The sequence below is a fragment of the Falco punctatus genome (genome assembly GCF_963210335.1).
Source record: "Falco punctatus genome assembly, chromosome: 9".
Lineage (NCBI taxonomy): Eukaryota > Metazoa > Chordata > Aves > Falconiformes > Falconidae > Falco > Falco punctatus.
Genome location: NC_137589.1, coordinates 25,246,800 through 25,270,203, shown reverse-complemented (window position 1 = coordinate 25,270,203; position 23,404 = coordinate 25,246,800). Strand labels below are relative to the sequence as shown.

The 23,404-nt window shown below is 43.0% G+C and overlaps 1 protein-coding gene across 1 annotated transcript; it reads left to right on the top strand.

Moving 5' to 3' along the window:
- The first annotated feature begins 11,330 nt into the window (after positions 1-11,330).
- Positions 11,331-22,930, top strand: ACTA2 (actin alpha 2, smooth muscle). The gene is made up of 9 exons (XM_080401727.1): positions 11,331-11,459; positions 14,068-14,239; positions 15,999-16,127; positions 17,445-17,555; positions 18,030-18,114; positions 18,206-18,367; positions 18,603-18,794; positions 20,582-20,763; positions 22,119-22,930. The coding sequence occupies exons 2-9, from the start codon at positions 14,111-14,113 to the stop codon at positions 22,260-22,262; spliced, it is 1,134 nt and encodes a 377-aa protein (XP_080257853.1). The 5' UTR covers positions 11,331-11,459; positions 14,068-14,110; the 3' UTR covers positions 22,263-22,930.
- Positions 22,931-23,404: the final 474 nt, after the last annotated feature.

Here is a 23,404-nt window from a genome sequence, read left to right as displayed (position 1 = left end):
CACTTGTCCCCTCTGGCAGTTCTAAAGGTGATTAAAGGAGAATCTGGAATAGTCCCTGTCACTCTAAAAGAAAGATGAAACAGATGTGTGTCCTTTCTTCTGTAATTCAACTTCTTGACACAACCCTGGATCCATGCTTTTGTTCAACAGACCCAGTTTGATGACGTCAATGCATTCTTCACAGCAGGGAAAAAAAACAACAGTTTTCAAACAAACTGAGCATTTCCTTAGACTAGAAAAGCAAATTGGCTGGATGCCTGGTGGCTCCCACAGCCAATCACTATAACCTTACCATAAATGTAGATGTGTTTCTATCTTAGACTTGATTATGGACATTATTTTAGCCATGGGACCGTCCTGTTCCAGTCCTACTCTACCAGTGAGTCCTGAATGCTGCGATATTTAGCAAATATGTTGCACATTACAAGGGCTCACTAAAAATTTCACTTTGTGACTTGATATATTTTAAATGCATCTTTTCTAAGTATTTTGCAGAGCTCTGTCTTCATCCAGAACATGCAGCAGGCAGCTTAGCTTCAGAGGTTGGCTGGTGCTCTTTTATCTTTTTTTTGGACTGATTGCTCTTAGTTGTTTTTTGAGGATGGTATTACTAATACTAAGATTATGCTTTATACTTGCAAAGCTTGGTGTACAGCAAAGGCTAACTGTCAAAGGTGTAACAGACACAGCGTAAAAGCTCTTGAGATAATGTGCTAGGGAGGCTAGATGTTCTCTGGAGGTGAGTGAGGAAGTGTTCAAAACTTTTCCCTTCAGGCACTGCCTGGACAGAGCACAGCTGCTTTAGTCTGTGACTAGTATTGGTTTCCTGCGCTTGTGAGTTACATCCAAGGCTGAATCCTTGTACTGAGGATGAGAGGGAAGATCTGTAGAGAAATGTCTGGAGCTAAAAGGTAAATGTGAGTAAAAGGAGGTCTTTAGTTCTGCTTTTAACCTTTGATCTGAAGATGGCAGTAACAGACACGCCAGATGGCTTTATTTCCGATGTTGAGTAAGTGACACCCAAGCAGCCACCCTTCAAGGAAAAAAGTTTTCATAACAATTTTAAAATTAACTAAGTCAATTTTTATTAAAGGTGGTGATGGGGAGGAGAAGCTAAAGGAAACGTTTTTAAAAGAACTTGGCATACTTGACATACAGTCAATCAGGATTTCTGAAACTGTAAGAAGTATTACATCTTCTGGGATTTAGTTTCACCAGTTTGCTTTGCTCTGTCACACTCCTGTTTCTGCGATATCATCTGACAAGTGGGACTAGTACTCTCAGATAAAGCAATGCCTGGCCTGAGACTCCAAACTCTCTTGGGCGTGGTTTGGGGTTTTTTGATATCTCTTAACCTTTGACATTATGTGTGGGTGTGGGGGAAGGGACAGTGATGTGAAAAGTTTTATCCCTCCCACTAACATCTCAGAATGCAGTCTGGCATCCTTTGTGGCATCAGACGTTCTTCAGAGTGAGAACAGGATGCAGTGATCTCGCTCTGAATGTTTGTCTCCTGAGCACCGCTGTGCACTTTTAACCAGGGCTTGTGCTTCAGGTAGACAATCAAGAGCTAAATTCTGATGGAGAGGGGCTGTTGTGGTAAGAGCAAGGTTTGGAGGTGGTGGGGCTGTCACTGTTCCCTGCCTTCACCTACTCACCCACTTCTGCCACACATCTGGCACAAACTGACAAGAGGCCTGGGTAGCTTGTGCAGCTACAGGAGTGAGTCACATCTCTGTTCAGCTGCACAGCCCTCTGCATAGTCAAGCTTTTATGAGCATGAAGCAAATGAAATGAGTATGTAGTACAGACTAATTTATGTTTCTATCAAAATGCCGTTGATTGTCGGTGGTTCTCATCAGCAATTAAATCTCCAGGGGTGGTCATAACAGGAAGGGATACACTGGTGTCTGCTGTCTGAAGCAGTCTGTTAAGTTCCTAGATGAGATGTTAGTGATATTTTTCAGCTGAATCATTTCTCAAATACTTCTTGGAAGCCAAGTATGTCAGAAGGGGCATCCCTTCTGCACTGCACAGTAGCTGCCTCTCCTGCTGTCAGCCAGCTGACATGCAGGAATGGGAGTCCGGATGGGGGACTGCAGAGGGATGAACAGCAGAATATGCATTTCTGGTTCCATGGGACGTGCAGGAGAGTCTGGTGCCAGTGCAGGCCACAGCTTTAGCAGCCACAGGTTTCCCATGTGTTTCTCCCAACTCAAGGATGCTCAGAAATGCCCCTGTCTGCAGGTAGCCTGCTGAGAAGAGAGCAGTTCCTCAGTTTTTTGTGAGGAATGAAGAGGGACTCACATTCCTTTGCTGTAATAATGTAAGAAAATTGTCTTAGCTTCTTGAAATAGAGGTTTTGGATAGAGTTCTCAGCTCTCATTGCATCGCTTCAGTAAGCCATGATTTTACTTGAGATCGATAGTAATTTTGGTGTTGTCTTGAGTGAAGCTAAGATTTTGCTACGCATGTATAAAACAGATGTAAACATACATTACATCAGTAACTGAGGACTTCCCTCCCTCTGGGAGGCAGGGCTGGCTGCCAGCCCCTTCTCCACCAGCCCCTGGCAGGGGCAGACCGATCTGCCTTGTCCTTGCCGCACGGCAGAGCCTGGAACATCTTGGCTCGGTGCAGTGGAGGGCTGTTGCTGTGTCGAGCCTGCTCCTTGCTCTCCCAACTACTGTTCCACTGTTCCTGAGTGACCTGGTGCAAAACCCACATGTTTTCTTCTCAGGAGGCCTACCTAAAAACCAAGATGTGACAAAAACAAGTCTACAGAAGAATAACTAAATTATTAAGACCAAGGTAATAGGGAAGGTTTAGCCTTCGTGAAAAATGTAGCTTGTGTTGTGTAAACAGAAAAAAAAAAGAAAAAAAAAAAAGTTAGCTCTTTTTCCTGAGTGTGATTGTCCCCTGTTCACCCCAGCTTCTTCTGAGAAGGTCTGGCCATTTGCGGTGCATGTGGCATTGAGGTTTTAATGCTATAAAACACTGTAGCAACACTGTTTGTTTAAATACGATTCAGAAAGGGGAACATGTTTATGCTGAAGACCTGTTAATTGCATAATTTTCTTTTATTAAACAGCTGTGCATGCTGCGTAATGCAGACTAACCAGAGTGCAGAGGAATTATTTATATTATGTTGAAGAGGTCTGAGAATTTGAACTTGTAAATTAATTCCTAGAGACAGCTAAATACAATGCAGTAAGTAACAGGCTCTAATTAGGAAGCTGAAAGAGTTGAATGTAATTCTGATCTGGAAACTGTCCAGGCATTTTCAAGATCCTTGGGCAACAGTGTTTTGCAACAGTGAAAGGAGTTACTATGTCTATTCAAGAAGTTAGTAGCAAGGAATTGAAAGAAAAAGAAACCTGGGAAGTACTTACAGGACGGACAACGTGGTAGAAACCATAATTCTGAGACAGATATGCAAACCCTTGCCTTTTATTTAGTGCAGTTACTGACTTGCAAGAAGAACAGAACACGAATCTGCAGTCCCGAAAACCGCAGTGAAACCAGGCAGATGTTAGCCTCCCATCTGTGGTATGGAGATGTGTGTCCAGCACAGTACCGGTCCCTGTGGGCACACTGTAAGCGTGTGTGCAATACAGGATAGTATCGGTGATCTTATCCTGGTCAAGAAATGGATCAAAAAGCAGTTGAGGTTGGAGAACTCTCCAGCTGGGCTATAGGCAGATTAGACCTGAGTCCTGACAGTTTTCATCCCCAAGGCCATTGATGCAACAGTCGGTCTTGAAATAGGGTGGAATGAGCAACAGTTTCACAGAATTCTGTGGTTTTCCTTATTTCTGAATTATGGTTGTTTGTTTCAGAAATGTGTATCTAAGTCTCTCCTACAGTCATAAAAGGAAATGTTCCTTGATAAAGAATTTGAGCAAACAGTTAAAGGTGGGCATCTAAAAAACTTTCAGTGGAAGAGGAAAAACCCCTACATTTGGCTGGAAAATGCTGGTACGCTTTCAGAAAACCACCCAAATTATTAAACAAAAATGGCATATTATCTGTACTTTTCCCTACTTCTTATGACTGTCTGTAAGAAAGAGGAAGAAGAAACTACCTTACGTAACTAAGATGCATCTGCAAAGCAGAAGCAAAAAACCTGCCTGCTTCAGTCTTCTTGTGAGACTGAAGCATCGTTTCTTTGGGGAGAGGCTTTATAAACTGAGTGTGCTAGAGCACGTGTAGCAGCTGTGTGCCGAGTTCCTCCTGGCTAAGTGACCAACCATCATCGGCTGTCAGTCTCCTGTAGCACCACTGCAGATAACAGGAGGGTCCTCCAGGCCCAAGCAGCAGCCAGGATGTGTGCAGGCGGGTGGCACAGAGGCAGGCTGACACTGCACACAGGGCAGGGCAGAGCACCGGTCAAGTCCTGTCCTTCCTGCAGCCTGTGGTGACTTAGGCACCACTTTGCTGGGTGTGTTTGTCTGCACTTTGTCTTCATCAACCAACCAAAATGATACTCGGCAAAAGTGCGATGGATGGGGGTAGGCATCCTTTTGCACAGGTCAGAGATGCAAAGGGTTTTCTCAAGAATTCATATTATAAACAGGTTTCTGTTGGGGAGGGCTCAGTTTTATCCTAGATCTATAATGCAGATTGTAGTAAGCTATAAACACACACACATGCTTTATCTGTGACGTTTATCCGTAACTTATGTTATTGTTCAGATTGCTGATAAAGGCATTAAGGTGCATAGGCAATGATGGGTAGGGAAGGTCCCACAGAATCCCACCCGCTCAGCAGTGATTTCCCTGTGCTGCTGTGCTGAGGGACTTTGCCAGACAGTTCTCATGCTACTCTGCATAGGTCGATCCTGCATTTGCCTTATTTTTAATTATTCCATATTTTAAGAACTGAAAGGCTTTAGAAGGCTTTTACAACTACCTTTGTAATATTTCTGAAAATAAGTTTGACAAGAAGTAATTTTTATAAAGCCTTATTCAGCAGCATTTATTATATTATCTTCTTATTTTTTATTATTTGGATTGTGTATTGGCAGCTGCAATAGTTTGACTTGGAGTGGCGCACTCATCTGGCAAGTTTGTGATCAGCTCCTTCTTGCCATTACGTGCTTGAAACTTTTATTAAGCTGCCTTTCTCCCTGTTTCAGGAAAACCCCTTTAGCATTTTTAAGGACTAATGAAAATAAGTATTAATTGTTCTGGAGGCACTTTGGCCTGCTCTCTGGAACACCTGGATGGATGCAGGCTATCCAAATCTGCTGCACTATGCATGCCCAACTTTCCTGCTGGCTCTTTTCACACCCTCCTGCAATGGAATTGAAACAGAAAATCCCAAACTGTTTTTCAATCCTTTGCATTGGTATCTGACTTTTTTTCTGGTGTGAAAATGCGCATGTATTAAGTAGGTTTGCATTTGCCACGTTATTTTTTAATATTCCATATAACAGCATATACTTTCATATGATGGCATGCCAGTTCTAAAAGCATGTTTCCTTTTATCCTAAGGTATTTTTAAAAGTGTGTGTTCACTTTACTCACACAGGTTGTAGATTTTCCCTCGTATTTTTTGTACATTCTTCAGTTTATTGCAACATAGTGCTCCTTCCTTCACTGTGATACAGTGGTTCTTCTGTAGGCTTAAAAAAAAAATAGGTCAGCTGTGCTTTCAGGAGTTTGTTTATAGGTTGTGCTGAGTGGCTCATACAGAAGAGAAGGAAGTTGCAGCAGGGCCATGTCTACTTGCCCTGCCCGGCAGCGACACCTAACAGCTCCGAGCACCAGGGGAAAGGGGCTGGGAACCAGGGCTGGGCTACGTGCAGAGGCAGGTACCTGCTTGTTGACATTTGTGGCAAGAGGAGCTCCACAGTGTGCCATCATCCACAGCCCATGAGCAAGGAAGCTGTGTTGGTCACAAAAAGTGTAACTGGCACTACAGAAAATCACAAAATCGAGTAAGTAGGTCCTTTTCCTCACTGTTTGCTGGAGGGCCAGTCAAACTGGCTGATACAGGCACTTGAGCTTGTGAAGTTGTGTGATACAACTAGGCATGCAGAGTCCACGGGTTTAATCTGTAAGTGACAGCCTTATGAAACCTGCTTCCAACAAATTCCTCTGATGGGAATAATCTGATTTCTCATTATGTACAAGCTCATCTTGAAACCTTTCTTCTGGTGAGATAACAACAGGGCAACCGCTTCCAAAACCGTGGTGGGAACTTGGTCTCCTTATTGCTGTTAGTCTGGGAATATGTTGGTTGGGGAGCTTGGAAGTTACAGCGGAGGAAGGACCCCTGTGCTCTGCCTGCCCTATGCACGTGCCACGTAGGTTGGGCTTCCTTAGGAGTACAGGGCTTGTTTTCCGCAGCGATAGGGTGGGAAAATTTATTTTATGTTTTGACAAATTTAGATAGCATGTTACCAGAGAGGATCCGACGATCATCTGGGGGAAACTGTTCTCTCTTAGCTCTTAGGAGCTGTGCCAATGTAACATTATCGTGAAGCCTTGTCTACAGTGTTGTTTAGGACAGATACGTCTGCGTGAACTGCGAACAAGCTACTGAGGTGCTGCTAGGAGTTTATGCAGTGAGGCAGAGCTCAACCTTGGCCAGTGGCCTGAGGGCTTATCCAGGATCTCCGGTGGATTTGCAGCTCGTGGTATAAAGATAGTGTTCCTTTAGCTATCCTTCTGATATATATTTGATGTTTTCCTTCTAACATCAGGCACATCTACTCCAGCTGGAGTGTGAGCTATGAGAGCTGCCTTGCAGATAAAATGTAGAGTTTATTTCCATGGAGAATCATGGAGGGCATTCTATCTCTAAAACTATGTCTTTAAATCAGGCAAATTTATGGAGGAAAAATCTGTCTGCAGCTATTATGCATGAAGATATAGGTACAAATTCCTGTATCAAGAAATCCTTATGCTGCACATAAGGAAGCAGAAAGGATATAGGAAAAAAAATATCACTGCAGGCGTCCCGTTTCTTTCCTAAGCATCTACTCTCAGGAAATCTCAGAGACAGGATACTGAGCTAGATGGATATCAGCCTGACCCAGCAGGGCTCATTCTTATGTTCTATTTATTTATCTAAGAAGGGCGGGGAGAAAACCATTAGCTCATTTTTACTTTGAATACATTCATTTGATTTTGGATGAGGGATAACTTTACCACATTACCATGGAGGAAGATAACTTGTCAAGAAGGTGAAGGCAAATTTTGAATTAACATGCTTCATCACCTTAATCAAGAGGCTCAGAAGACAAACTCTATCCTCAGGCTCTTGAACAGCACTGGGAATGGCAAAGCTATTTCCCAAACTTTGTGGGTTGAAAACTGCTATATTTGAGAATTATTACAGCCATTTTGTTTCAGTTGTTAGAGAGAGACCAGTGCAAGAGCCTGACAATCACAGAGAAAGCTAGTTTATGGGTCTGACAGCTTATGGTTAATCTGACACTTTACAGATGCTTACTGTGTGACAGCTGCAATGAGTCAGATTATTAGAGAGACTTTCTGCTCCATAAAGCTTATTTATTCCCGTCTTTCTCAAAACAGGGGGTAGGGAAGTGTAAAGCCTATCAATGAGATAGAGGAGAGGGCCTGAAGCCAGACAAACCAAAACATTCAGAGATTCTGCTAATGCTACGAAGATGAAAGGAATCCCCAAATAAGAGGGAGCCAGAGACATATTTAGCAGAGCCTCATTCCTAACCAGCCGATTGGATGTAGGCAGGAAGGTCTCCACACACGTTTCAGTTGTTTTCCCTTATAAAGTAATGGCTTGTAATGTTATGAGCAAAGGGGTTACTTTATTCCCGGTTTTCTATAGCAGCTGGGATAAGTCTACAGCTTCTGCCCTCCTTTACCAAAAAAGTATGGCATCTACGAACTGGTGCGTGGCCTCCGAGCTGGCATTCTTCAGGCCAGCTGAAGCCCGTTCCCTAGGCATGGTGGCTGTGCTGCGGCTGCTGCGGAGTCCCAAGCACATTTTGTGTCCAATCTGCATGAGTTACTGAAAAAGAAAGAGCTTAAGGAACTTGTAGCTAAGAGTTTCCACTGCTAACTTGAAAGATGCTTGAAGTCAGTAGGGAAGTTCCCAATGTGTGTGGGAGCTTTGCTAGTATCACTATAAAAAGATCAGGGAAAAGGGTATGAAAGAAAGAGACAAAATTACTTTTTCTGCTTATTTTCTTTTCTCTGATCATACTCTGGATGTGCTCCTGTGGTGGAGACTGCAAAATCATTTAGCATGGGCAAACAGAGAATTTCTCAGGGGAAGCCAAATAAAAGACATAGGTTTTGGCTACAGATACAACAAAAGAACTAGAAACTCAGGGTATAGACACATCAAGCAAATTTTGCTGTGGCGGTTTCTGTACACATGGGTGGGATAAATACTGAAAGATAGGCAGCAGAAAGGGGTTAATAAGTAACCTCCAGGGGGAAGTTAAACTGCTTTCAGGAATGGTGTTGTGGTCTTTTTCTTGCAAAAAATTATATATATATTTGGGCTAAGCTGCTATGTGGCTACAGAGCAGGGTTCAGAGGCTTGATCCCTAGCATTTAGGTTTCGTTCTCAGAAGGCTTGGTTTGTTAGGTTCTTATTCCTGTCTCATGCCAAGTGCATTCTCCCCTTCTCCCCTACCCCTCTGGCAGTGACCTATGTTGCTGACAAAAAAGGTGTAAACAACTAATGTAATTTTTTGCCCATGTGTTTTTTATCTGTAGTAATAATGTGTGTGATCATAACTTATGCATGGAATCATAAAAAGAAAGGAAACAGCTGTACTCCATGATGTCCCTTGAGCCGGACTGACCTAATTTCCTTGCATAGCTCACCTGTTTGCCTGCCTGCCTTCCTTTCCCAGCAGCTTCTGTAATGTAACGCCCCAGAGCTGAGCTGCCTACGGAATGCCGGCTCTCCGTGGGGTGCTGGAGGCACGGCCATGCAGCATCTCTGCGTTTTGCCCGTGCTGTTCGTGCGTATCCATCACTAGTGCTGAGTCAGCCTCTGGGCTTAATTCTCCCTTCTAGTCTGTGTAGCCCTGTCTCTAACAACTATCCATATGATAGGTCCCTCCAAACAGCTGGTGTCTTGTTATTATCACTGTAACAACTGCCTGCTCTGAATGAGACTCTGTCAGTGGAATGTTTTTCATAAGCACCCTGAAAGCTAGGATTCCCGTGTCTTTGCTGCCCGTGACAGGTAAGGTGATGTGTGATCCCCACCCAAGTAACCGTTCCACATAGCAGCCACGGGGCTGCTGCTGCCATCGTTGCCACCACCAGTAATTGTGGTACGCACCAGGCTAAGTTCACAGGAATTGTGATGAAGCTTAACAGAGGTGTGAAGGTGTCTGTGGTATCTGTGTGGCCACTGCCTCCTATAATACCCACGGAGTCCTCTTGCAGAAAACTGTTGCTGATATTTGTAGCTATGCTCAGGTGCGGTGTGAATGGTGTACCAGTTCTACTGAAGGGTTGTTTCCTTGGCTCTGCAACCTCATATGTACCGTATCCACTATAGCATCATCACCACTAAGCACTTTTGGGAGTGTGAACCTCTCCTCATTAAGGTGAAGAGTTTGGATTCTTCTGGATCTTTGTCCCAGTCTTGGTATTTCCAAGGAGTAGCAATAGATGATGCTTCTGAAAAACTTGGATTGTTTCCTCCAGTCTAGGAGATAATTGATGATTTATCAAAATCAGACATGATACTGCAGCAAAGGGTTCTGCTGTGTGAAATTCTCATTCCCTTTGACCTGAGTTCCCTGATCTAATACCATAGGTTCTATGAAAGGTACATGATTTTTCTCAGCTATGTTTTTGAGTGTTTGAAAACAAAGACATTTGTTTTGACTGCTTTGAGTGTCAGTTTGAGATATGCAAAAGAGATCTATTTATATTCTCTGTTTTAAGTTGCTTACCTTGGTAGGCTTTTTCCTTTTGTGGTTGTTTTTTTTTTTTTTTTTAAAAAAAAAAGATTTCTTATCTTTTGCCTCAATGCTGGAAGTGAAATAATAAATAGCTTTTGCATAGCTCATGTTCCAGCACTTGTTAGCTTCTGTTTCTGACCCTCAAAGGCAGTTACATTCCTTAAAAGTTCCTTTCCTTAAAAGTTAAATTCCTTTTGGTCTTCAATCCATAATTCTGCCTATCTGCTATCTACTAGTGGCCTAATCCTTAAATCTCCACATCAGAAAAACTCCCACTGTGCTTTTATGGGAGACTTTCTTGCATTAAGGCTACTTGATTAGGCAGCAAGCACTCTGTAAGCAAACACACGATGCCCCTCCCTCCCTGTTGTAACAAGACTCACAAAGCAAGGCTCTCACTTGGATTCTCACATCCTTCTTGGTTTTCATGTGTAGAGCAGTTTTGCCTTTGTAATGGTTTAATATTGGAGTATAGAGATGCTGATTTCTGGTCTTTAGTACAAACTTAATGACAAAATATTGTTGACTGTGAAAGGGCTGCTTCACTAGAATGAGCCTGTCCATAGAACAGCTGGCTACAGCTGTAAAAGTCCAGTCTTGTGCTGAAAATAGCTTCTACAGTGAGAACCCTTGCTTTTTTTGCTAAAAATATGTTCAACGGAAAAGCTAACTGGATTCACACAACAAACTTCAAGAACTTTATTACGAAGAATTTGAGATGTGAGTTTACGACAATCCAGACTTGTTGCCATCGGTGGGATAGCATCAGGGCGATGCCGGCCTGCAGGTCCTAGGGTTTTAAAAGTAAGCTGACAAACAGAATGGATCCAAACCCACTGCAATGCAAAGGTGGTCACAGCAATCTTTTTAACAGAACATTTTCACAACCTTCAAAGACTTCACTGTGAACCCTATACAACAACAAGTACTTTTCCCACTACCCTTAAGTCCATGGGCAATATTTAGCATACAAGCAAAATGCCAAGCTTTTAAAGAGACTTTGTATCAAAATTCAGCAGCTGTTTAGCTTGCCAGAAATATTTTCATTGTTTTTTGTCACAACCTTTAATGAAAGCAAAGTGTTTCTTTAAAAACACTTTCCCTATTGTAAATGACTGCTCTTCCAATTTCTCATTCTGCCTCTTGGAGGCCTGGACCTCTCTTGTTTGAACTTATGCTCCTTCTGCCAGAGGGTGTCTATTGTGGGCACACTTCATCTCTGTATTTTAGCAACTCCCCTGAAGTTTTAGAGTGTTTATCTTGCACAGCTGAAAGCCTCCTCCTGTTTCATGAGCTCTATGCTGGAATGCTGTGGAAGAGACCCAGGGCCTGTGGCCACACAGATTAGAGTTTTTTTTGTAATAAGGTCCCTATATGGTTTGGTTAGAGACTTCAGCCCTGTCTCTGTCTGTCTCTGCTCCTTGTTTGGGAGGCTAGTGGGAGGAGAAGAGCTGAAGGGGCTATATAACCCCAGAGCTTTCAGATACGGAGTGCACCATCCCAGAGCAGCTATCCCCAGCCAAGCACTGTCAGGGTAAGTGGCACTGAACCAGTAGCGTGATTTACAGGTTGCTGGGGGACTTCAGTTAAATAATGTCAAATGCAAGCTATTCAGGAGGATGTACTGCTGTGCTGTAGCTTGCTTAAGCAAACTTACTTATTAGAATGTAATTGATAAAATGCTTGTAATATCTGTACTGAGTTGTCTTGATTTTGTAACGTTTCTGAAAGGGAAAGAAAAGTTCTGCCTGATGATTTTGCTGATTCCACCAGCACTTCAGCAATTGTATACAGACACAGTCTGTGTAATGCCACAGATGGAATTATAGCTGTATTCGTGTTTAAATGAACCCGTGTGACCTCGGGGTGTTAGTCTGAGACAGAACTGAGTTCCTGAAGGGGTATGTAGTGGTGTTGCTCAACAGGCTTGGTTCAGTGCTGTTAACTCTGTAAGGTGACGTGAGTGTTTTGGGGAATGTGTCTGTAAGAAGAGCTGGAAGTGTGTGAATTAGCGGTGTCTAATGGGGTACAATGACGATGTGTGTGTGTATTCATCCTTGCCTCCATTTATTTGAAACTACTGTTCTGTAAAATGCCAAACATTTCATTAAGGAACAGGCTGCACGCAGTATTTCTTGTGGGGCTGGAGTTCTCTTAGTAGTTTATTTTGAAGATTGGTAAGGTGTTTGGTTATCTTTAGATGTAAAGCAGGTAGAAGAAAGAGGCTAAGTACCATATTAATTACTTGGGAGAAAATTTTCCGTTTTTCCACAGTACTGAGTGGCATTTGCTGTTGTAAGATGTTGCTACTGTATGCCATGGCAGTCCTGAGCTGTAACTCACTGGCTGGCAGCAGAGCACCCTTGTCTGAAATCATTTAACTTTGATTTTTCAACTTTTTGTGCTTTATTACTAAATATGGTTTTCATTTAGAGTCCACTAAGCTCAGAAATGTAGCCTTTCCTGCCCCCTTCTTTCCCCTCCCCCAAGTGATTTTTGGCATTTAGCTGCATTGGTTTGAGCAACCCCCCTGACCTCGAACTCTGTTCCAAAAACAGACGCCTGAAAAGCCTATTTCCTAATTAGGAAATGGTTTGTCCAAACCAGCCCGTTCATTCATGTTAGATAACAATTGTACCCCATTCAGTAAATGTTTGAATATAAAGAGCCTGTTTTCCCAGGAGCTTAATAACAATTGCAACCTACTTTCCTTTCCCAATAATAAAGAAAAAATATCTGGACTACATCAAGTTAGGATTTCCCTGTCCTTGTCTTCTCCTGGAAGCTATGCCCACACAGCCTGCAGGAGTGGGGCTGCAGCTGTCTCTTGTGGCTGCCTGGCTGGGGAGAGACACAGGAATTCAAATGAAGGATTCTGGAGAACGGTCCATGCCTGTTCTGTCCATTGTAGAGCCTAAACAGGTTGGGGGCTTCCTTGCTCGTTGGCCATGGCTTTTGCTGAGCCCGTTGCCACTTTGTTCTGCACTCCTGTGGCAGAAGTTTTTGGAGGCTGCATGTGGAGCCAGCTGGTCTGTGGATGACAGCCATCTCCTTTAGCTGTTAACACATTACAATTTGTTGAACTCTGCATGGAAGCCCAGGCTCACAGCTAGCCAAGTGATTCCCTACCACGCTATAAATTGTGAGCAAACAGTTCTTTTTGAGCCCTGGTATTCAGTGCTTGTTTCTCTATTTGACTTTAATACAAAGCCTTCAAAGCATTTTTATTATCCGTATTATCTTCCTGTTGCCAGGGGAGGAAAACAGTTTCTTTTTACTGAGACAAGGAGCCAACATGAATTAGTCTGCTACTTTACAAATACAGTTTATTAGGTGCTTTGAAATTATGTTAGAGCATACTCTATGGCCTGTTTTTAAATTACATACTGTCCCTGACTTCGTTGTAAAGTTATTTTTTCTGAGTAACTAAGGGAGGGCTGGAATAGGCTTTTTTTTCTTTATTCTTATCCTCCCCCTTAATTGGGAGCATTTCTTCTCTTTTAAGAGGTTAAATGTAAACTTAATTGGCCATCTTCACCCAGTGGGTTAATATCTGCATCTGGAAAGCACCCTGGTATGTTCATAGCATTTAATGTGACTAGTTATCGGGAAGCCCAAGACTGAACGGGGAAGTCTGAAGTGCTCCTACCTTTGACAGCTTTCCACATATGTCAGGATTTTGCCAGGGTGATAGAAAAGTGGGGCAAGTTGTGCTGAATCCAGTGCAAAGGGATCTTTGTGTTTGCAGCTGTCAGTCTAGCATTCGCTTTTATCTTACACCCACCCGCAGCCGTGGATTTCTGTGACCAAATTTAGATGAACATTTGCTGCTCCCTGGTCTGTCTGCCCATGCCACAGGACTGGAAGTTTCCTGTGTAATCCCCTAGATAATCTCTAGTGCGTACAGCCCTCCAGCAGACGTGGTTGAAACCTCTTGTGATTTCAAAAGGAGGCATGTTCCCTCCTGCAGCCCCGCAGGCCTTGTGGTTGCCCATCCACTGCCGTACCTCCCTTTGCTGGGGCCGGTCGCTTTCATGTAGCCATCTCTGTCTTCAAAGGTGGGTCTGCTACCAGAGTATGGGGTTTGGTTTTGGTTGGTTGTATTATATATTTTTTTAAACCCTTTTCTGCTGTTTTCATAGGTCTGTTTTCTGTCTGGAGGGCCTGAGGACGTTGACGTAGAAGATGTGTGAGGAAGAGGACAGCACTGCCCTTGTTTGTGACAATGGGTCGGGACTCTGTAAAGCCGGCTTTGCTGGGGACGATGCTCCAAGAGCAGTGTTCCCTTCCATTGTGGGTCGTCCCAGGCACCAGGTGATGAACTGCTTTGCTTACTCCATACCGGGCTTGTAGAAGGCTTTGCTGCCCCATCCCCAGCAATCCGCCCCAGGACTGCCTTTTCCTGTCGCTGGGGCTAGCCCAGCCCTGGGTGATCTGTGTAACATGGTACTTACAGGCAGAATGAGTCCAACGTTGCACTCACCTGAGTCAAAGCAGGTGTCTTGCCTTGTGAAAATTTTGACTGCTCTGAAACCTGATGATAGGTGATGAGTGAAAAACTGGAGGAGGAGGAAGTTTTCAGTCAGTTTCCTAATAACCTTCCCGGCTTTATTAATTTAGCTGTATCACAAATAGGCACCTGTCTAGGGTTGAGTTTCTTTAGCTTCAAGGTTTACAGTTGAGTATACGATGCATTCTGCTCAATTTTAATAATTTGCAAAATACATTTATTATCCAAGCTGTTAAATATGGAGAGTTCCTGAACTAGATCATCTTTACCATGAACTAGAGCAGCTTGGCCAGGCTACAACAAACTAATCCACCTAATTGCCTCTGTGCCCATCTGAGGCCCTGGTGAAGTGGGAAGAGGTAAACTGTTGTAAGATCCGGAACTTTATATACCCAGCAAATGCTTTTTAAGTTCTTCAGAGCTGGAGAAATGTCTGCCTGCCAGTATAGCAGCTGGGGCTGAAGGTCTAACTGGGGCCTCTGGGCATTACCATAATTAAAAAAACATATTCAAATGCCAGCTTCTGTAGATAGTGTGAATGATATTAATTGTTCAAAACCAAGCCATACAGTAACAGTGGAAACAAGTACAGATTTCTAGAACCTTTCTTTCCTGATCATGTATCACAGATAGTATTAGTCCCTTGAAGGAAGGGGCACCCCCTAAAAAATTGCAAATCCAGGTTGCCTGTTTTTAAGATGGAGAGTTATAGATGCCAAGGTTTGGAGTCTGTAATGACTAAGTTCTGGTAAGTGTATTATGCGCTCAAAGCATCCGACTTTATACTGTTTTTTCCTCAGTGTTTCTGACTTCAACACAGAGACTAGTGTGTATCCAGAGTAGTTTCCAGCTTCTGGAACATGGACCATTTCTACAGGATCCATGAAAATACCTTAAAAAAGAAGCATGTACCAGTAGGTTTAAATTGTCTGTCTCTAATGACAATATTATAGTGTTCAAAAAGACTAAAATTGCTGGAATTTAACCCTTGGGAAATATAAGGTGTGTATTGCTCCATCTTGACCCTTAGATGGCACAGCATCACTTTCTGCTTTTACTCTGCTTCATTATAGCTTAGCAGACAGTTCATCCCTCAATAATAACAAACATTAAAACAACCCTATTTTTTCCACTTGATGTACTTAGCATTGTAACTGTATGGATTGTTATTACATTCATGTATGTAATGTATGTTGGGGGGTTAATGTATGTCACCCACAACGGCATCCACCGCCCCCCAGACTCACCCCCGGCCTGCCAGCCTAGGAAGGCCCACCCACCCCCCACCCAGCACGGCACCCACCACCCCCCCGACTCATTTTTACAATTACATACATGTAATACATGTATGAAAATTACAGTTTCCATGAACCGTAGTGGAAACGTGAATTAAACGTTTAATTTTGGCAATTAAAGAGCAATAAGGAATTCTCCATTCATTTGTATTTGTAAAGTATTTTGCAACTAGTGTAACTGGTGACTGGATTTATTTCACAGCTGATGTTCTGTCTACTTTGTGACACTTCTCTGTGAGATGCTAACTCCATTTGTGTTATTTTATAGGGTGTGATGGTTGGTATGGGTCAAAAAGACAGCTATGTAGGTGATGAGGCTCAAAGCAAGAGGGGAATCCTGACCCTGAAATACCCCATAGAGCACGGCATCATTACAAATTGGGATGACATGGAGAAGGTATTTCAGCTTTGAAAAGTTTGTGTGTCACTGGTAAATGGAACTACTTGAACCAAATGTTTACAGAATGCACACTAAATTTATAGATTAAATCATCAGGCTATCAAGTATGTTTTAATGAGAAGCTTGTTAACAGCACAGGCTACTGTGCATTTGAGGCTGAAGTATCACTAGGAGTATATCAAAATAGTTATTGGGAGCCCAGTCTATAAATCTTTGCTAATTACTGGGGGGTGGAGAAGGGAATAAAGGAAAGAAAAGGAATATCCTCAATTTGCTAGTAAGGAAATGGAATATGTGAAGGTATCTGTTTCTGCAAAATTGCAAAGCTTGTATGTAATTCTGATGTGAAGGGCACTGTTTACATACGTACTTTTTAATGCTTGAAAGATTAGCAATATTGTAGTGCAATGCATCCATTTCAGAGCCAATATCTGGATGAAAGGCTTCCAGAACCATGTTTGTAGTTATAGTCGGTATGTTTGATACAATCTCTAAGACGGTATCTCTGTTTAATGTTGTGCTGTGGAAATAGGGCTATTTGGAACAGTCAGCACATCACAACATGCTGCAAGTGTGTGCAATCACACAGGACTTACTGACTCTCATAGCATTGTAGTCTTACTTGGAGGCAAAACCTTTTAGATGCCTAACATATCAACCAGTCCCTAATCACCACCACTTGAAAACAAGCTTAGAAAAAACTTCTTGGCCTTTAGAAAGTCTCTGGTGGTTTTACTTCTTATTGGTGTATTAACCTCTTCATGGCAGTCCACTTGACCTCTGATTTTTATAGCTGGTAGGAGCGAGTTGAGTGGAGGTGATAAAGACAAGTTGACTTTCAGCCTCACAAACCATTTGCCTTTATTTCTTTTTATGAATTCTTGGCCTGGCCTTTACAAACCAAAAGACGAAATGCTTCAAGAGACCCGTTATCTATTGAACTCTACTATGCAGATCTGCATATATTCTAGAGTTCTGGAACTGTTTCACTTTCAATGATTGTTGAAATAGTGTTGCTGGAACCACGTCTGTCCTGCTCTGTCTGTTCTGCCATAAGAATAACCTATTTATTTTCATTAACTTATGTGTCCTTCAGATAAGTGATATATTACCAGCAGTAAAACCTGAGAAGAGTGCTTTTCTTTCTATGGTTACTTTGGTAATCTCTACGAAGGCAGTAAGAACTGCATGAGGAACATTACTAGCCTATCACTAGGGCTGTAAGCAGAGTGCTGGCGCACAATACCTGTCTGGAAGTGATTGAGTTGCTGGCTGATGGTGTTTCTTTCCTTTGGCTTGCCTCTTTGCCTTCAGATCTGGCATCATTCTTTCTATAATGAGCTCCGTGTTGCACCTGAAGAACACCCAACTCTGCTGACTGAAGCACCACTGAATCCAAAAGCCAACCGAGAGAAGATGACCCAGGTAAGCTTACATTACAACTCTGTGAATTCAACAGGATGTGAACTTCCATCATTTCAGTTAGTCATGCTACTGGTAGTCTCTTCCTCTTAGTTATGGAAGATGGAAAGTGCATAGTGGCTGCCTGTCATAGTTGCATATTACTACATTTACTTTAGAGAAATCAGTGTAATGGCTGTGAGTACTGCAGTCTGTCCAAGCTTTGTGTCATCTTAATCTGTTTTTATGCCCAGGCCTATTACAAAATTATCTTTAATCTATGCACATGTCTGTATTCATACATTAAAGGTACAGGCCAGATACAGGGAGATGTCTTAGAGGACCAAAATTTTTTTATTTAGATTTTGTATTTTCCTTCCTTGTTATTACCAACCATCAAGAAATATGAAAATCTTATCTTCTCCCTTTCCTTCAGTAAATAGCTTCAACTAGGCTAAAAGCCCTAGTGTTAAGGCAATTCTTTTAATTGCATTTCAGATCATGTTTGAGACTTTCAATGTGCCAGCTATGTATGTAGCTATTCAAGCCGTCCTGTCCCTCTATGCTTCTGGACGTACCACAGGTAGGCCTCTGGGGAACATGACACAGGCGTTTGAAATAGTTAAGTGTGTTGATGTGCACCTGGGAATGCATCGTGTGTTATCTTCTCAAAGGGATTGTGCTTGACTCTGGGGATGGTGTCACCCACAACGTGCCAATTTATGAAGGCTATGCCCTGCCACATGCCATCATGCGCCTGGACCTGGCTGGCCGTGACCTGACAGACTACCTCATGAAAATCCTGACAGAACGTGGCTACTCCTTTGTGACCACTGGTAAGGACACTTGGCTGACTGAGGAGGAAAACTGTTTAATGTGCAGTGTTTCTAGTGGCCCTAGGAGGACTAACAGTGGTTCTGCAGTTGAAGGAAGGAATCCAACAGGAAGGTCCCCTGCAAGACTAGCAGAGGATTTGTTTAAAAAATGGAGGGGTGTCAGAGGATGTTCCAACTTGTCAGCATGTCTAGGTCTTTCTTGAATGCTGTTCTAAAGATTGAATTCTCTTGACAGCGGAGCGTGAAATTGTCCGTGACATCAAGGAGAAGCTGTGCTATGTGGCCCTGGACTTTGAAAATGAGATGGCCACTGCTGCCTCTTCCTCGTCTCTAGAAAAAAGCTATGAGCTTCCTGATGGTCAGGTGATCACTATTGGAAATGAACGCTTCCGCTGCCCGGAGACCCTCTTCCAGCCATCTTTCATTGGTAGGTTGAATGATTGTTCTGCCCTGGTAAACTGCACATAAACATCAAGTCCTTATTTTCTTTTGGTTGTGTCCTACTGCTAATTCACCCAGACCTATACCCAAGTACCTCCTAGCACCCACATAATCTTTTAGAACAGCACTATTAATATGGTGGGGGGAACTTCACATCAAACAATAAGGAAAAATAAACCCTGCATGTTTATTCCTGGCTTCTGGCATTGGGCCTGTGCTATTTTGTATGTTATACGGTTGGCTACTATGAGAAGTGTGGCCACAAAGTCACTTTTCTAAATAGCACGAGGATTGATCTCTTACGACAAGATGACCTGCCTAGGGGATGAGGGGAAGGCTGTGGATGCTGTCTGCCTGGACCTTAGTAAAGCCTTTGACACCATCTCCCACAGCATTCTCCTGGAGAAACTGGTTGCCCATGGGTTGGACAGGTGTGCTCTGTGCTGGGTAAAAAGCTGGCTGGACAGCCAAGCCCAGAGAGTGGTAGTAGATGGAGTTACATCCTCAGTGCCGGGTCCTGCACTGGGGTCACAACCCCACGCAGCCCCACAGGCTGGGGCAGAGCGGCTGGGAAGCTGCCTGGTGGAAAAGGCCCTGGGGGTGCTGGTTGAAGGCCAGCTGAACATGGGCCAGCACTGTGCCCAGGTGGCTAAGAAGGCCAAGAGCATCTGCATTGTGTCCAGGGAAGGGCAACGAAGCTGGTGAAGGGTCTGGGGTACAGGTCTGATGAGGAGCAGCTGAGGGAACGGGGGCTGTTTAGTCTGGAGAGGAGGAAGCTCAGGGGGGACCTTGTTGCTCTCTACAACTACCTGACAGGGGCTGTAGGCAGGTGGGGGTTGTTTTTTTCTCCCAGATAACAAGTGACAGGACAAGAAGAAATGGCCTCAAGTTGTGCCAGGGGAGATTTAGATTGGATATTAGGAAAAACTTCTTCGCTGGAAGGGTGGTGAAGCATTGGAACAGGCTGCCCAGGGAGGTGCTGGAATCACTATCCCTGGAGGTGTTTAAAAAACGGGTAGATGTGGTGCTTAGGGACATGGTTTAGTGATGGACTTGGCAGTCCTGGGTGAACAGTTGGACTTGATGATCTCAAAGGTCTTTTCCAACCTAAATGATTCTATGACTGTAGTTTGAATATGCTTGCTGGGAGGTAATGGGGTGGGAGGGCAGGAAGCACTACTATTATTTTTCAAAAAGATTGATCCAAATCCGTGGTTCATCACGTTTGCAGAGCAGAGCCAAGACAAGGACTTGCTAATCAACAGCCATGAAGGCAGATTTGCAATGAGGTCACACAGAAATCCAGTGTTAGTTCTGCCAATCAGCAGAATTTCAGCTCAGATATAAAGTAGTTGCATACTTAGACGTATCAGGGCATATTTTGACCGTTCTGTCTCTGAGCTGGCTTAATTTAAAAAAAAAAAAAAAAAAAAAAAAAGAAGAAAAAAAAAAAGAAAACAAATGATTCTAAGACCATATAAGGAATTCTTAAGACATTTGAGATTTGCCTGCAAAACCCCAGTGGAAACTTTACTATGCCACACGCCCAGCTTTCTTTTTAAGGAGTTGTGTGTGTAAGGGGAGAGAGGAGGGCTGTACACTAACGAGCTCCTAAGCAAATAATTTAGGCAGTTGCAGAATGGCTTTCCAGATTTCCATGGCTCTGAAGACTGATGTCTCCCAAAGAGACACTGAAGTTCCCATTGTCAGTTTTGTTAACAGTTTTAAGTTGCTGTGCGGAGTTGCCTCAGTGTTCTTCTGTACCTTCTCCAGGCATGGAGTCCGCTGGCATTCATGAAACCACTTACAACAGCATCATGAAGTGCGACATAGACATCAGAAAGGATCTTTACGCTAACAACGTGTTGTCTGGAGGCACTACAATGTACCCGGGGATTGCAGACAGGATGCAGAAGGAAATAACTGCTCTGGCTCCCAGCACTATGAAGATCAAGGTATGGTGCAATCATTTGTAGACTGTTCGAGCTGGTATGTACAAAGTCCTCAGAAATCTAGTGAGACATGGCAACACTTTACAAAGTGCGTGCTTTGTACATATTTTGAGTCATGTTTGTGCCTTCTAGCAAATAATCACCACCGGGTACCTTTTTTGCTGGAAGAAGCAAGCCTTCTGTCCTCTCATTTCCTTGTGCATGGTGAATTCTGCAAACTGCCCTAACATGCCCAAAGAAGAATAGCGTGGACCCAGCAGCACAGACTTTATTCTGGGGCTATATGTGAGCTTCTTCAGCCCTTTTTAGTTGATGAAGATGGGAGAGTAGAAATGCTGGTTTTGTCCTTGGCCTGTAAGTACAGGAAAAAGCGAGCCTCTGGCAAACCCATCTTCCTTCTGCGGCTTCAAATCTTCTGTTCCTTGCTTTACAAAATTTTTATCAGTTATACCAATAAGAGTGCTCCAAGCCCTCCTCAGCTGTCATTGTATGTTTCCAGAACAATTGTATCACCTTTTGTCATATGCAGCCATGATGAATACACAGATGCACTACTCTTACTGGGTAGCCTGACTCAGGCAGAAAAATTGAGGATTTGTACTCAGGCTTAAATTAATTACACTTTAACTTTACTGATTGCACCAGATTGGCTTACTATAATGCCAGGGATGACATAGCATGTGTAGATACAGTGTTTTCATTAATACCAAATATCACCGTGTTGTGGTTTAACCCCAACCAGCAACTAAGCTGCTCACACAGCCACTTGCTCGCTCTCCCCAGTGGGATGGGGGTGAGAATCAGAAGAGTAAAAGTGAGAAAACCTGTGTGTTAAGAGACAATTTAATAGGTAAATCAAAAGCCGTGCACCCAAGCAAAGCAAAACAAGGAATTCATTCACCACGTCCCATTGGCAGGTGGGTGTTCAGCCATCCCCAGGAAAGCCGGGCTCCATCACATGTAACGGGTTACTTGGGAAGACAAATGCCATCACTCTGAATGTTCCCCCCTTCTTCACCCTAGTTTATATGCTGAGCATGGCGCCATATGGCACAGAATATCCCTTTGGTCAGCTGGGGGCAGCTGTCCCAGCTGTGTCCCCTCCCGACTTCTCATGCACCCCCAGCCCCTCGCTGGTGGGGTGGGTGAGGAGCAGAAAGGGCCAGTAACGAAAACATCCCTGTGTTACCAATGTTGTTTTCAGCACAAATTCTGAACACAGCCCCATCTTAGCTACTATGAAAAAAAGTACCTCTATCCCAGCCCAAACCAGCATACACTGCTTCAATATTTTTGTATAATAAATGTATTTTATTCACAGCAGACAATTGTACTTAATGCTGCTCTTCCTTCAACAGATCATTGCTCCTCCTGAACGTAAGTACTCTGTCTGGATTGGAGGCTCTATTCTTGCTTCCCTGTCTACTTTCCAGCAGATGTGGATCAGCAAACAGGAATATGATGAAGCTGGCCCATCCATTGTTCACCGCAAATGCTTTTAAATTGCTTTATCTTTGTATGTGTCCTTAGTGTATTACTGTGAATGTATTCAGGAAAATACATTCTTATAATTTCATTCCATAAATCCTTCATCGTAATTACTCTAATTAGTTGGGTACTGTGTATTTTTTGGAATAAATTTTAAATATGATCTGAAATTGCTGCTCCTATTTAAAGAAAAAAACCAAAAAAACCTAAACTAAACAAACCAAACCACAACCAAAAACCCAACCCACGCGTTTGTGGCGGTACCGTTACAGCTGGTTTGAAGCTCCCTCTTGTGGCACGAGTCTGTTACTACACTACGCCGGGCCTCATAGAAAAAGCGGGTACCCTCTGCTCCGTGACACCAGTGCTAGAAAACGCTCAGCTATCAGGCTGCACGTTTTCACAGTTGAGCCTCAGAAAACATTTTAGTCTGCGAACAGAACCAGCCTTGATTTTTCAAAAATTCTGGGCAGTACCAAAGGAGCATAGCATCTGTTGGGTATCAGGATGAGCATATGCACTCTCTCCTTTGCATCTGCTCTATCCAGAAATATTATCTATCCACATTGCTTCTTAATTCATAGCTGTCATGCTGGGAAAGGTAAACTCTTACTATGTGTGGCCTAGAGGTGTGTGATGTATACTACAACAGTTCAGTGTGTTTTCTTAAAAAAGAAACAAACCCTAAACCAAACCTGTTCCTTTGGGAGAATATCTAAACACTAGTGTTAGATTGAACACATGATTTCCTATCATATGCCCTCAAGATAAGTGCAGCCTATTATTTTTATGTTGTGATTATAAGGGTAATTAAGCTGGCTTAATACACTTTTTCTTCAGAACATTTTTTGGGGGGTGTAATGTAATCAAAGTAGATAAAATAATAAATAATTTAGATAATTTTCTCTTTCTGTGATTTTTCTGATTCCATTTATAGTCTTAAATGTATCAAAACTAATACTCAACTAGAATAATACTGTCTTAGAAGTATATATAGGAATAAATAATTCATTGAAACAGACCTGGAAAAGGTCAGTTCTAAGGAACTTGTTGCCATGTGTATTCAGTACTGTGTAGGTTAAAGAATGCTATTTATTTTTGTTACCTATTTTTCTGTCTAAACTCAGTAATTTACCTCACTTGCCTGTTACTCATT